A 13,276-nucleotide genomic window follows, 5' to 3' on the forward strand; every position below is an offset into this window, starting at 1 on the left:
GTAAGGGGTTAGCAAGGGAGTTGTCTGCAGTTATGCACTGATCATTTAGCACAGCCATTTCTGCAAGTGTTTCTCATCCTGTGTCCATATAAAATCGTTGTGTCTGATTTATGGTTGAGAAATAATTTTGCTTGACTTTGTTCTCACTGAGTCTCACAGAAGCAGCAGCTTCTTGTTTAAAAGTTCTCAATGACAACACCTGAGTAATGTGTAGGCGACATTTGTAACTTGTGCAAACTGCAGAGTAATAAAGCACCTTGCTTCGGATAATTGCAATCATTTAATACATAGTATTATTCCTTCATGAATCTGAAATAAGACCTAACAATGCAGACAAGAATCAATTTTCTGTTTCACATTGATATGTCCATTATATATAAGTCAATAAGATAACAGTTATTAGTGGGAGGAAAGCATATTGTCAATAATGCAATTAAGGAGTAATGCAACATTTTGTGAATGGTTTCAAATGCCCACATTTTGGATATTGCACCAGTGATAACATTTTGTCTTTCTGACTTTTTAAGATGCATTGACTTAGAAACTTCAGAGACAAAGAAACGCATCAGCAACTCAAGACAACAAGGTTTTTCAAGCTTTAGAGTGTGTTACACACGGTTTGCAGTATAGCTGCAAACCTGGACTACTGTTGTACCTGGAAAGGTAACAAAAGTTCTTGTTTAGTTACTTTGTATAAATGCGCCCTCGATCTATATGAATAAATTCCTTGTCACCTCCCGTTTGTTATTATGACAGATGTTCCTATGTAATGTGGAAGGACAGGGTCTTGGTGCATTTCTGGTGAAGAGTTCAATGCTGGATTTGGGTTCCTGTATGCAAAAGAATTCTTCTCATCAGCAGCATATCCCCGATTTTCCATGATGTAACCTGTAACGGCACAGGGTGATCTTTGGAAGGTATGCTTTGAAAAGAACTGTCCGTAACTTAAGGATCCGAGCTGGGTTTGTTCTGATGTGCCCATAGCCAATGGTTCTTGCTGTTCATGTACCCTCTCTTCACTCAGTTTTGTAACGGCCCTAATGTTATTCATGTTGTCCAGATTTGGTTTATGGTGGTTGCCATGTTCATACTGGAGCTCTTTCATACAAATCCTCCTAGTTTGTTCATATGGTGTTTGGGTTGGTAAAAGCTGTTGCCTTATCCTTGCCATTGATTTGGCTGCATCACAGTCTGACTTAGCTAACAAAGAATTATTCAAAGAGGGTGAAAAACACTTCCCATCATTGCATAATTTCTCCTGAGAATTATGTTTGAACAGTACCTTACACTCTTCCTTGATAACATGCTGTACGGGATTCAGTGCTTCCACTTCGTTTTGCTTTATAGGGTTAATGTAAGGTTCTTCCTTATATTTATTGTTTGGTCTTGATGATACACAACTTGAGAATGTTCCCGATGTTGCTACTTCACACTGCCTGCTGTTAGGCAATACACCTAAATGAAAAATAAAGCATGAAGAAAGTGTTAAGCACAATGCGATGAGAGTGCAATAGTCATTGAATGAGCATTAAATTGGCGACTGCTGTTTCTAATTAGCCTAGTTTGTTTAGTCGATGTCCAATTATTTTCAGCCTTCCATTAAGGTGCTAGAAAATCAATCAACTGAAGGATCCTATTAAGCATTCCAATTAGTTTTGAAAAAATTACCACCAGTGACTGGTTTACTATGAATACAGAATCTGGGCCATTTATCATCTCTGCCGTTTTGGAACATTAAATATGGCAATGGTAGCTCCCATGTCCATTTAATCTTAATGAATGTCTTGAATCACTGTATAAACCAGCATGTGACTTCAATAAGCATATGCAAGATAATAGATGATCCAAAGTGAGTTATAAGCCAATAATTAAATTGAGAAGTCCTGCTAATAGTGAAAGCAATGTTTTGAGGAATTTAGTAACATTTGTAAAACCGTCAATATTAAACGACAGCTTTGATCTCATTTATGAAACATAAATTTAAATGATTGCTTTTGTAATCTGGTGGATAACATAAATTGCTAGTTAAACTAAGATGATCGATTGGAAGGCTTGTTCCATCAAGTACTGTAGTCATTGTTTCCTGCCACACACAGCTGCAGGAATTTTTTCTTGGGGGGGGCAATGTATTTTATGCACCATATATTGTTTTGGGGCTGATGCACGATCAATGACCACTAAAGCGAGGTTGTAGTCCAATTGAAGGCTTTAATAAGCTAGATGTTTCCCCCAGCAGCTCAGGTACAGAATGAAGGCTGTTGGGGTGGCACGAGTTCTTATACCCCGCGTAGCAGGGCGGAGCTATCATACATTCTAACCGATAGAAAGCATACAGTTTCCACCAATGGTGCTTTAGCCTATCAGGTACCATAATACCTATAATACCACATTCACCCCCTGTTAAAAAAGAGTCCGGCGGGGGTGAAACTACAACACATGGCAACGTGGTATAATTAGTTATGGAGGTACCATTATACCTCCGTACAGTGTTTAGTAACTATTTACAATTCTGATAGCTATGTACATTTGATGGTTTATATTTACAGTTTACATTAAAATGAAGCAATCAGTCGATCGGGGGCCCTGGTCGTCCTCTGTGATCGTCGGAGCTTCGGTTGTGACTCCGGTGGTGGCTTGGGCGTCTGTGACTCCGGGAGCGTGGCTTCGATCTCCATGGCAGCTTCGGCACCCCTAGACTGCGCTGGTGGGGAAAATGGTTGACCTGGGAAGGGAGCGCCTGCGGGGGGCGTCAGTGCATGGGGGGCCTAGACGGGGCCGGCGGAAAGACCGATCCTCCTGTAAGGTGCTGAGGTGGAGGGGAGGGTGGGGCTGGTGGCTGGGATGTGCGTGGGGTTCCGGCGGGTGCCAGGTACCGTAGGGAGACCGTATCTTGTCGGCCGTCGGGGTACGCAACGTAGGCGTACTGGGGGTTAGCATGGAGCAGATGGACCCTCTCGACCAATGGGTCCGACTTGTGCACCCGCACATGTATTCGGAGCAGGATGGGTCCGGGTGCTGCCAGCCAGGTCGGGAGCGAGGTCCCAGAGGAGGACTTCCTATGGAAGACAAGGAGACGTTCGTGGAGTGTCTGATTGGTGGTCGTACAAAGCAGTGACTGGAGTGGAGGGCATCCGGGAGGACTTCTTGCCAGCGGGAGATTGGGAGGTTCCTGGACAGTAGGGCCAGTAGGACTGTCTACCAGACCGTTCCGTTCTCCCTCTCTACCTGTCCGTTACCCCGGGGGTTGTAACTGGTCATCCTGCTCGAGGCGATGCCCTTGCTGAGCAGGAATTGACACAGTTTGTCGCTCATAAAAGAGGACTCCCTATCACTGTGGATGTAAGCGGGGAACCCGAACAGTGCAAAGATGCTATGGAGGGCCTTGATGACTGAGGTTGCGGTCATGTCGGGGCAGTGGATGGCGAATGGGAACCGGGAGTACTCGTCAATCACGTTCAGGAAGTACGTGTTGGGGTCGGCGGAGGGGAGGGGGCCTTTGAAGTCCATGCTGAGGCGTCCAAAGGGACGGGAGCCTTTATCAGGTGCGCTTTCTCTGGTCAGTAGAAGTGCGGTTTGCACTCCGCGCAGATTTGGCAATTCCTGGTGGCTGTCCTAACCTCCCCGATGGAATAGGGCAGGTTGCGGGTCTTCACAAAATGGAAAAAGCGAGTGACCCCCGGGTGGCAGAGGTCCTCGTGGAGGGCTCGGAGGCGGTCCACTTGTGCGGTGGCACATGTGCTGCGGGACAGGGCGTCAGGAGGCTCGTTTAGCTTCCCCGGACGATACAAGATCTCGTAGTTGTAGGAGGAGAGTTCGATCCTCCACCGCAAGATCTTGTCGTTTTTTTATCTTGCTCCGCTGTGCATTATTAAACATGAAAGCAACCGACCGTTGGTCCATGAGGAGAGTGAATCTCCTGCCGGCCAGGTAATGCCTCCAATGTCGCACAGCTTCTACTATGGCCTGGGCCTCCTTTTCGACTGAGGAATGACGGATTTCGGAAGCATGGAGGGTACGAGAGAAGAAGGCCACGGGTCTGCCCGCTTGGTTGAGGGTGGCCGCCAGAGCTACGTCGGACGCATCGCTCTCGACCTGGAAGGGGAGGGACTCGTCGATGGCGTGCATCATGGCCTTTGCAATGTCTGCTCTGATGCGGCTGAAGGCCTGGCGGGCCTCTATCGACCAGGAAAAAGCTGCGCATTGGATCGGGGATGGGCCTTTTCCGCGTAGTTGGGGACCCACTGGGCGTAGTAGCTAAAAAACCCGAGGCAACGTTTCAGGGCCTTGGAGCAGTGAGGGAGGGGGAACTCCATAAGCGGGCGCATGCGTTCAGGGTCGGGGCCTATAACTAATTTCGCACTACGTAGCCGAGGATGGCTAGGCGGTCGGTGCTAAACACGGATTTATCCTTGTTGTATGTAAGGTTAAGGATTTTTGTGGTCTGGAGGAATTTTCAGAGGTTGGTGTCGTGGTCCTGCTGGTCATGGCCGCAGATGGTGACATTACCGAGATACGGGGATGTTGCCCGTAAACCGTACCGGTCAACCATTTGGTCCATCTCGCACTGGAAGACCGAGACCATGTTGGTGAAGGGCACATACCACCACCGAAGGGAACCCTTAAGAAATGATAGAGCCGCCCGTCTGCCTCGAAGGCAGTGTATTTACGGTCACTAGTACGGATTACGGATGGGGAGCTGGTGGTAGGCGGACTTGAGATCCACCGTGGAGAAGACCTTATAATGCGCGATCCTGTTTACCAGGTCGGATATGCGGGGGAGAGGGTTCGCATCCAGCTGCGTAAACCTGTTGATGGTCTGACTGTAGTCGATGACCATCCTATGCTTCTCCCCGGTCTTTACCACCACTACTTGAGCTCTCCAGTGGCTGTTACTGGCTTCAATGACCCCTTCCCTCAGTAGCCTTTGGACCTCTGACCTAATAAAGATCCGGTCCTGGGCACTGTAGCGTCTGCTCCTGGTGGCGATGGGTTTGTAATCCGGGGTGAGGTTCGCAAACAGGGAAGGCGGGTCGATCTTAAGGGTCACGAGGCCGCAGACAGTAAGGGGGGGGATATAGGGCCGCCGAATTGGTAGGTCAGACTTTGAAGGTTCCACTGGAAGTCTAAACCCAGGAGTGTAGCCGCGCAGAGGTGGGGAAGGACGTAGAGACGGAAATTTTTGAACTCCCTTCCCTGGACTGTGAGGTTTGCTGCACAAAACCCGTTTATCTCCACTGAGTGGGAACCGGAAGCCAGGGAGATTTTTTGATTAATGGGGTGGATGAGGAGAGAACAGCGCCTTACCGTGTCAGGGTGTATGAAGATCTCTGTGCTCCCAGAGTCGATTAGGCAGGACGTCTCGTGCCCATTGATGAATACGGTCGTCGTAGCAGTTGAGAGTGTTCGAGGCCGAGACTGATCCAGAGTCACCGAGGCTAATCGCATCAGTTGAGAGTTCTGTTCGGGCAGTGTGTGGTCAGCCGAGCTGGGGTCCTGGGGTTTCATCCAAGATGGCGGCTCCCATCTTGGGATGGGAGTTCAGCACATGGCTGGGGGTGCACAAAATGGCGGCGCCCATCCCTCCAACGTGGCGTCTGCGGAACAAGATGGCGGTGCCCGGGGTCCGCACATGGCCCTGGAATATGAAGATGGTGGCGACCGCTGGCCGCACGGGGCCCATGGAGAAGTTTGTGGTTGCGGTCCGCATTCGCCGACGGAGAGCGTGGCAACCGCACGGGCCTGGCATACCACTACGAAATGGCCTTTTTTGCCGCATCCCTAGCAGGTGGATGCGCGGGCCGGGCAGCACTGGCGGGGGTGCTTAGCCTGCCCGCAAAAGTAGCAGAGGGGCCCCTCGGGGTTGCCAGGCCGCCTTGCAGCGCAGGCCTGTGGGGGAATGGGGGAAGTCTCGGGGTCGGCCGCGGAGGGGTTCCACGCTGCCCAGGGGGCTGCCGCGCGGTCGGGAACGTAAGCGCGGGCATTTCTGGAGGCCAGGTCCAGGGAGCCTGCAAGGGCCTGTGCCTCCCTGAGACCCAGGGTGTCCTTTTCTAACAGACGCTGGTGGATTTGTGAAGATAGCATACCTGCCACGAAACCGTCCTGGACTAAGAGTTCTGTGTGTTCACTCGCCGAAACCTGCAGCTTCTTCCAAACACCAGGAGTGCACAGTTGAATTCCTCCAGCGATTCTCCAGGGGTTTGTCGCCTTGTTGCAAGCAGGTGCCAGGTGTAGACCTGGTTTACTGGGCGATATAGTGTCCTTTTAGCAGCTCAATTGCTGCATCGAAGTCTTCCGCTTCCTCGATGAGGGTGTAAATCTCCGGGCCTACCGTTGAGTGCAGGACGTGCAGTTTCTGCTCTCCTGTGGGTGCGTTTTCGGCCGTCCCGAGATACCCTTTAAAGCATGCCAGCCAGTGCTTAAAGATTGCCGCTGAGTTCGCCGCGTGGGGGCTAAGTTGCAGACACTCCGGCTTGATTCGGAGCTCCATCCTTTCTTCTTAAAAAATCTAGCTTATTAAATTGATGCACGATCAATGACCACTAAAGCGAGGTTGTAGTCCAACTGAAGGCTTTAATAAGCTAGATGTTTCCCCCAGCAGCTCAGGTACAGAATGAAGGCTGCTGGGGCGGCACGGGTTCTTATACCCCGCCTAGCAGGGCGGAGCTATCATACATTCTAACCAACAGAAAGCATACAGTTTCCACCAATGGTGCTTTAGCCTATCAGGTACCGTAATACCTATAATACCACAGGGGCAAATGGTTTGTTTCTAGAAGGTGTCAGCTAGTTATTACCTTGGTTACATCAGTAAAATCAGTGAGTTTCAGATGCTCCATTTAATAGCATAATTCAGGCTATGTTCAACAAGGTCAAATGTAGAGGTTAATTGTTGTAGCTTGTCTTCCACATTTGAATGAGAATGACCCAAATAGCCGCTCATAGTCTTGTAACCCCAGTAGATACAATTTGAAGTTGTGTACAGTTATGTACTTGGTTAATCAACAGGCAGTTAAATCAATTGCAAATCAAGGCATGAACTTTTAAAAAAGTCTTGTTTTGATGATAACATATTTGGAATTGTGCATGTTAATAAGCAACTGGAGTTTTAATTATACATAAGGCCAGTCATAAATTGACAGGAACATTTTGGCTGTGAATCTGTTGACTGAAGTGAAATTGATGATTGTTTGCTGCAGTTTTCTCATTGTCACACTCATTTTTAAACATTTTAAATGTTTAGTGTGAGTCTGTGAGTGTGAGTGTGTGTGTGTAGCTTTACTATCTTGTTTTCAAATTTCTTCATCTCTGTAGAAAATGATTGGTTTTGTTTGCAGTATCTAACTCATCTATTTCATGGCACCGTTCCAGTGAGACATGAATTCATAGTGCCAAAAGAGCATCAGTCCAGCCACTTCACCCCAGATATATAACCATTCCAGAACTCCGACAGTTAAACATACGCACTAGTTAGAGGGCTGGAATGTGGTCCTCTATTACAATATAAGCCTGTAATGAAATCAATGAAAAGTGAGTTCCTGGCTCAACATTAGCCTACTAGGATCCGGAAATAAAATATCAGAAAAGTTTACATTATCTAAAAGCTATTTCCTGATGATTTCCGTTACAACATTCTATTCTGATTACTGTCACAGTGTGCAATTTGACTTTAAATCTGTACGATTCAAATTTTTAGAAACTGCACAAAATAATTTCAAGCAAGCAAATAACTGATAGCGAGTAGGTCAGGTGTCATTTGGTGAGATGAGACATCGAGACCTTGTTCACCTGTGGATACTCTCTTGGCACAGTTCAAAGAGAGCATGGAATTCTCTCTGATGTCCTGGCCAATATCCAACACCACCAAAATTGGATCAACTGGTCATGTACTTCATTTGCTGTTATGGGATCTTGCTGTGCATAAAACTACTGGGGCATTTGCCTATGTAACAGAGACTGGACCTTAAACAAATTAATTGACTGTAAAACACTTTGAGACTCAAAGAAAACCTTCCTAAAATGTACAATTTTAAGAAGCTCTCAGAGCAACAGCAGAACTTACACTGATAATTCTGTGCAGAGCAATACTGGGGTTCACTGATGGGGTGATCCTGCAGATTCTTCGAGGGAGAATGACTTTGAGCTGATGATGAATTTGTCAGATGCCAACAACTGTCACTGGTTGCCTGAAATGCACCCACGTAGAACCTTGCTTTTTCACAAGCTGACCTTTGACTCTGAGCTATCCGAGCAGTTGTCATCCTTTTTTTGCTGGGAAGCACTTGGGCCTCCAATGGGAAGTGTCCATATGTGTAGGTGAAAGGCTGCCCGTGTGACGGGGTATAAAGAAGTTCATTGTTCTCCGGGTGAGAGGTGCTTTCCTGGGGTGAAACGATATTCAGCAAGGGGTTTCCTCCCCAGTTACTGGTGTGGTCACAATCTGCTTTCTCAGTGTGGAATGAATTATATTGCTGGAAAGTAGGACAAGAGGAAAGGAAAGTCACTTATAAAAGGAAACAAATGTCAAACGAGGTAGTCTAATTGTACAATCTTAGCTCAAACTATATTAAAAAAAGTTTACATTTTTGCAAATATTTATCTCATCCACATGCCTATTTTGTATGAAATTGATCTGATTAAATTAGGGGATACTTTGACAAAGGGTCATCTGGACTCGAAACGTTAGCTCTTTTCTCGCCCTACAGATGCTGCCAGACCTGCTGAGGTTTTCCAGCATTTTCTCTTCGGTTAGGGGATGGGTTCTCCATTGCACAGCACCAGCATCGGGATTCCCAATCGGCGGAGAATGGTGGGACGCCTGAACAACGGGTTCGGCGCCAGGCACTAGACCTGTTGCAATGCTCCGCTGCCCATCACCGGCCGTGGCAGGTTCCTGACGGCCCAGCCAGGCTTCCCACCCCACTCCGGTGGTACCAGGAAAATAGCTCATTGGAGCTATTTTGCATGTCATTGGTGGGCAGGGTGCACCATTCACCAGCCAGATAGGATGCTCCGGCCTCCCCAGCCGAGAATCCCACTAGCGTGAATTGGTGCAACTATTGAGGAGCATGGACCTGACGGCTTGCACTCTGAGGGCTGGCAAGGTGATAAGCACCCTCCCAACCATTGCCGAGGAGGGGAGGTCATTCAAGGGAGGTGGGGGTCAAGGCGGCTTGTGCTGGCCTGGAGGTGCTCAGGTCGGGGGTCTTCCCTGGGATGTGGATCTTTTGGCTGCTCTCCCTATCTGCAGCCTTTAAACCCATTAAATAGCCACTCAGTACATAAAAGTTAAAGTTTTCCCATAACAAAGTGAAAACGTTCCATTGGCACTAAACCCTTTAAACAGAAAATCAGTGTGTAAGAAATAAAGTTTTCTCAATAGTTGAAGGGAGATTCTGCGGAGAGGTGAGGGGGGGGGTTTTGTGGGAGGAAGAGGGGCTTTTCCAGTGATTAGGGTGAGGTGGTGCCCTGCCTGTGATAGGGTGGGGGGTGGGGGGGGGGGGGGGGGTGGAGGTTGCAGCAGCAGCTAATGGAGATCAGAGCGCTCTTTTAAAGGGCGCACCAATCTCAGAGGTGTGCGATGTATCCAAGAGATTAGGCCCCACCCCTCTCAGCTGTAGCGTGGATCCAGGTGTGCCATGAAATGCCACCGGAATCCCGGATTGTTAAAGAACTGTTTTCCAAGTGCCATAGAGTGGCACGGTGGGCCGCTCCTGGCATTAGAGGAGACCTGTCGCAATTCTCTGCTGGCTTCCGAACGGGGAATCTAGGCCTCGATTGTTTGAAGATTATTTTTAAATAACTTTCAGGACATTGATCAATTTTTGAGTTTTCTAATAACGACAGAAATTGATTTATTTTTCTTTCACTTGGTGAAATCATAGACTCGAGTTCCAATACATTTATAACTTTGCAGCAAATACCAAACAGAAAGAGGTTTTATCCTTGTCTGTACAAGAATCTAACAAACCATTGACAAAAATCAGCTGCAGACTCAACCTAGAAAAACTTTAGAATCAGCTTCTATGCTAGTGAGATATGGAAGAGAACAATAAAGGAGTGACGTTAAGTTGGGTGCCTTTCACCAGTGCTGCCTATGAAAGATGTTGGACATCGCATGAGGAGACTGCATCACCAATGCAGTGAAGAAGTACTACAGAGGACTGGTCAGAGGCTGGCGGGCCCCGTATTCCGCCTTCCAGATGTACATCCTGTCAGAGTGCCAGTCGAATGGACACCACCAGATAAGAGAGGAAGATAGGGCTGGCCAAAGAAGACCTGACAATGTATACTTAAGGAGGATCTTCAAGAGCAGGTAACTCCCTGGCCAGAGCAAGACATTGTGAAGGAACAGTGTCAGTGGCGGAGTCTTGTATGGAGCCGAAGGAACTAAGTAAGTCTACATCAATAATTCTAATTTCTTTTACAGATTTTTGAATTATTCAAATGTAGTCCATAAATTTTGAATAAATTTCCTTACCCTACCTGCAAAATGTCAATGAATCAATTCTCATTGCATCAATTAAGCTGATCTTCATTACATTAAAAGTACTCAGTAATCTTATTTAATGCGAAACAAGTTGCCACTCGGAATATTTCAACATTCCATTTGAAGGATGTACAATATTTATGACAGTTCAACCATCAGAACATCTCAACAGTACTCGGTTGAAATGCTAGCTTGTGTCTTTATGCAAAGTGCTTGTAGAGAATTCCTAATGTTTGTTTAATTTGTGTGTTTAAATTGATGTCAGCTTCGGTTCAGTCATGTTGGCCTGAGTAAGAAGGTTCAAGTCGCATTTCACAGCCTTGAGTAGGTAATCTAGGCTGACACTTTTGGTACAGGGATAGGTTCACTGGTGAAGGAGGAGGCATTATATCGAGGTCTCGTCTGCCAGGGTCCTGACAACACCAGTCAAATATGTTAATTTGTTGTTCATCTCATTGCTGTTTGTGGAGCCTGACGAGGCACAAATTGTTCATTGGGCAGCTCAGTAGCACAGTGGTTAGCACTATTGCTTCACAACTCCAGGGTCCCAGGTTCGATTCCCGGCTTGGGTCACTGTCTGTGCAGAATCTGCACATTGTCCCCGTGTCTGCGTGGGATTCCTCCAGGTGCTCTGGTTTCCTCCCACGAGTCCCGAAAGACGTGCTGTTCGATAATTTGGATATTCTGAATTCTCCCTCTGTGTACCCGAACAGGCACCGGAATGTGGCGACTAGGGGCTTTTCACAGTAACTTCATTGAAGTGCTAATGTAAGCCTACTTGTGACAATAAAGATTATTATTATATTATTATGTGTTTATTTACCTTATAGTGATGACGATTTTGAAAGTATTTAATTGGCTGTGATGTGCTTTGGGATGTCCAGAGGGTATGAAAAGCCAATATAAATGCAAGTTTGTTCTTTTTTTATTCATTTCTATTGACTAATAAGGGGACGAAAGGGATCCTGTTTCCAGCTGCTGTCCAGTGGTGTCTAATTAGGATGGCAAATGTTTCAAGTGTAAGGGCAGCATACCTTCATTAGCTTCTGCTCCCAGTGAGAGGCTTTATTGAATTGTTCTTAAGATGTCTGGCTCTAGGGTGAGGGAACACTTGTATGAGGTACTGATGAACTGTTGATGCCTGTGGAACATTGCTTCATTAATGGTCAGTGATTATAAGCTTATTGGGTTTGCATTTTCCAAAGAGATATGCCATAAGTTAATAAAAGGAAAAGTTTTAAAAATGCTGAAATTTTAGTCTTTGTAAAATTGTAGGAATAATTTGCCACCTAGAGCTCGCTGTATCACCAGGCAGCATAAATCATCCTTGCATTGGACGATTTATGCTGCCTGGTGTTACAGTCAACTCCTTGCTAGCCTCCCTACAGGTTTCAAAGAAACTATTGGATTTACACAATAAACATGAACTAACCTCATTGCAGAAAGTTAGGTGGGCAATTTGATGGGTCATAGATCATGAGAATGGGGTACATTTGTGGTCCTGACATGTCACTCAACCTTGGAAGGCCCAGCATTGGAAACATTTAAAATGTGGAGTCTCACTCCTACAGGTAGTAAAATATTCTTACAATTTTACAAAGACTAAAATTTCAGTATTTTAAAAACTTTTCCTTTTAGCCGCACTTTTTTCTCTCACAGTCCAATATTTTCCTCTGCTTTTATTTCTCCTTCTGTATCAGATTTTAATTAATTCCCCATATATCCTTCACCATTGTTTACTTGTTTTTGTTCTCCACATTCTTAAATTGAATTAACTAACATTTGTCCCATTGTTCCAAGGTCCCAAATGTCCTTTTGATGTCCTATGATTGGGTCGAGCATGCAGCAATTTGCACCTGGCTATTTGGGTGCTGAAAGTGTCCTGTGAGATCCAAAATGGTGTCTACAAATATCTGTCCCCTTATTACCTTGAAAATTTGGATTAAATCACTCCTTAATCTTCTAAATTCCTGGGGAAAAGCCCTACTTTGTTTAATTGCTCGTCATAATTTAACTCTTGGAGCCCAGGCTGAGAATGTGGGATTGTTTGTGTACTTTTTCAGGGTGTCCTGAAAGTCACAAAATGGTTTCCACAGTGTGTGGGGTGAATTCAGACCTGTGGGGTGAATTGCATCAGACACCATATTGATCAAGGTTTTAGCCCATGCTCAGTGAACGGCTGCTAGAAGTATGCAGAGCACGCAGATCACAACATCAACCAGCATGCAATGTTGATTTGACACCAGTAATACCACTTTAAACTCGTAAACTCAAACAAACATCTCCATTAATGTCACCCAGCTAATCATAGGTTCTGCAGAAGGAAGCAGCTCCACCAGCACTATATAAAACGATCATCACCTACTTACATGTTAATTGCTGCTTTATTTTTTCAGGTTGTTGCTACTATTCTAAAAGTGTTTGGTGCTTTTGATAGTTGTTTAAAGCTGCTGAAGTACAGAGGTAGTGGCGTGGTAGGTGTTGAATGGGTTTTTGCAAACTTTCAAGCTTTAACACAAATCAGTTGCACCCCAACGTGGTTTGCTCCTTGGGATGAAACATTATCTGGAGGATTTTTTTGTCTGGCTGGGGAAGCAGTTCTAGTTCGATGTCAAGGTTAGCAATCCATCCAACTGTGTCAGTTGATGCAGTGAATGGTTGTGAAACCACTTGGAATGGATCTTTGAGTCAGAGTTCAATGTGTGAGCGATGGGTCTGACTTGCATGGCCACAGTCACAATTTGAGCTGTTCCTAATGATTCACTTGTGGACCAAATGGCCCCATATTTC

General features: G+C 46.1%; 1 protein-coding gene across 1 annotated transcript in view; it reads right to left on the reverse strand.

The window, feature by feature from the left end:
* Nucleotides 1–261: 261 nt before the first annotated feature.
* LOC140427733 (single-minded homolog 2-like) overlaps nt 262–13,276 on the reverse strand; it is a 180,295-nt gene continuing 167,280 nt past the window's right edge. Inside the window, exons 10-11 of the mRNA XM_072513334.1 lie at nt 8,060–8,468; nt 262–1,455 (exon numbers count right to left, since the gene is read on the reverse strand). Coding sequence (XP_072369435.1) covers nt 731–1,455; nt 8,060–8,468 — 1,134 coding nt within the window. The 3' untranslated portion in view covers nt 262–730. The remainder of the gene's footprint in view (nt 1,456–8,059; nt 8,469–13,276) is intronic.

Source organism: Scyliorhinus torazame, chromosome 8, assembly GCF_047496885.1.
Source record: "Scyliorhinus torazame isolate Kashiwa2021f chromosome 8, sScyTor2.1, whole genome shotgun sequence".
Classification (NCBI taxonomy): Eukaryota; Metazoa; Chordata; class Chondrichthyes; order Carcharhiniformes; family Scyliorhinidae; genus Scyliorhinus; species Scyliorhinus torazame.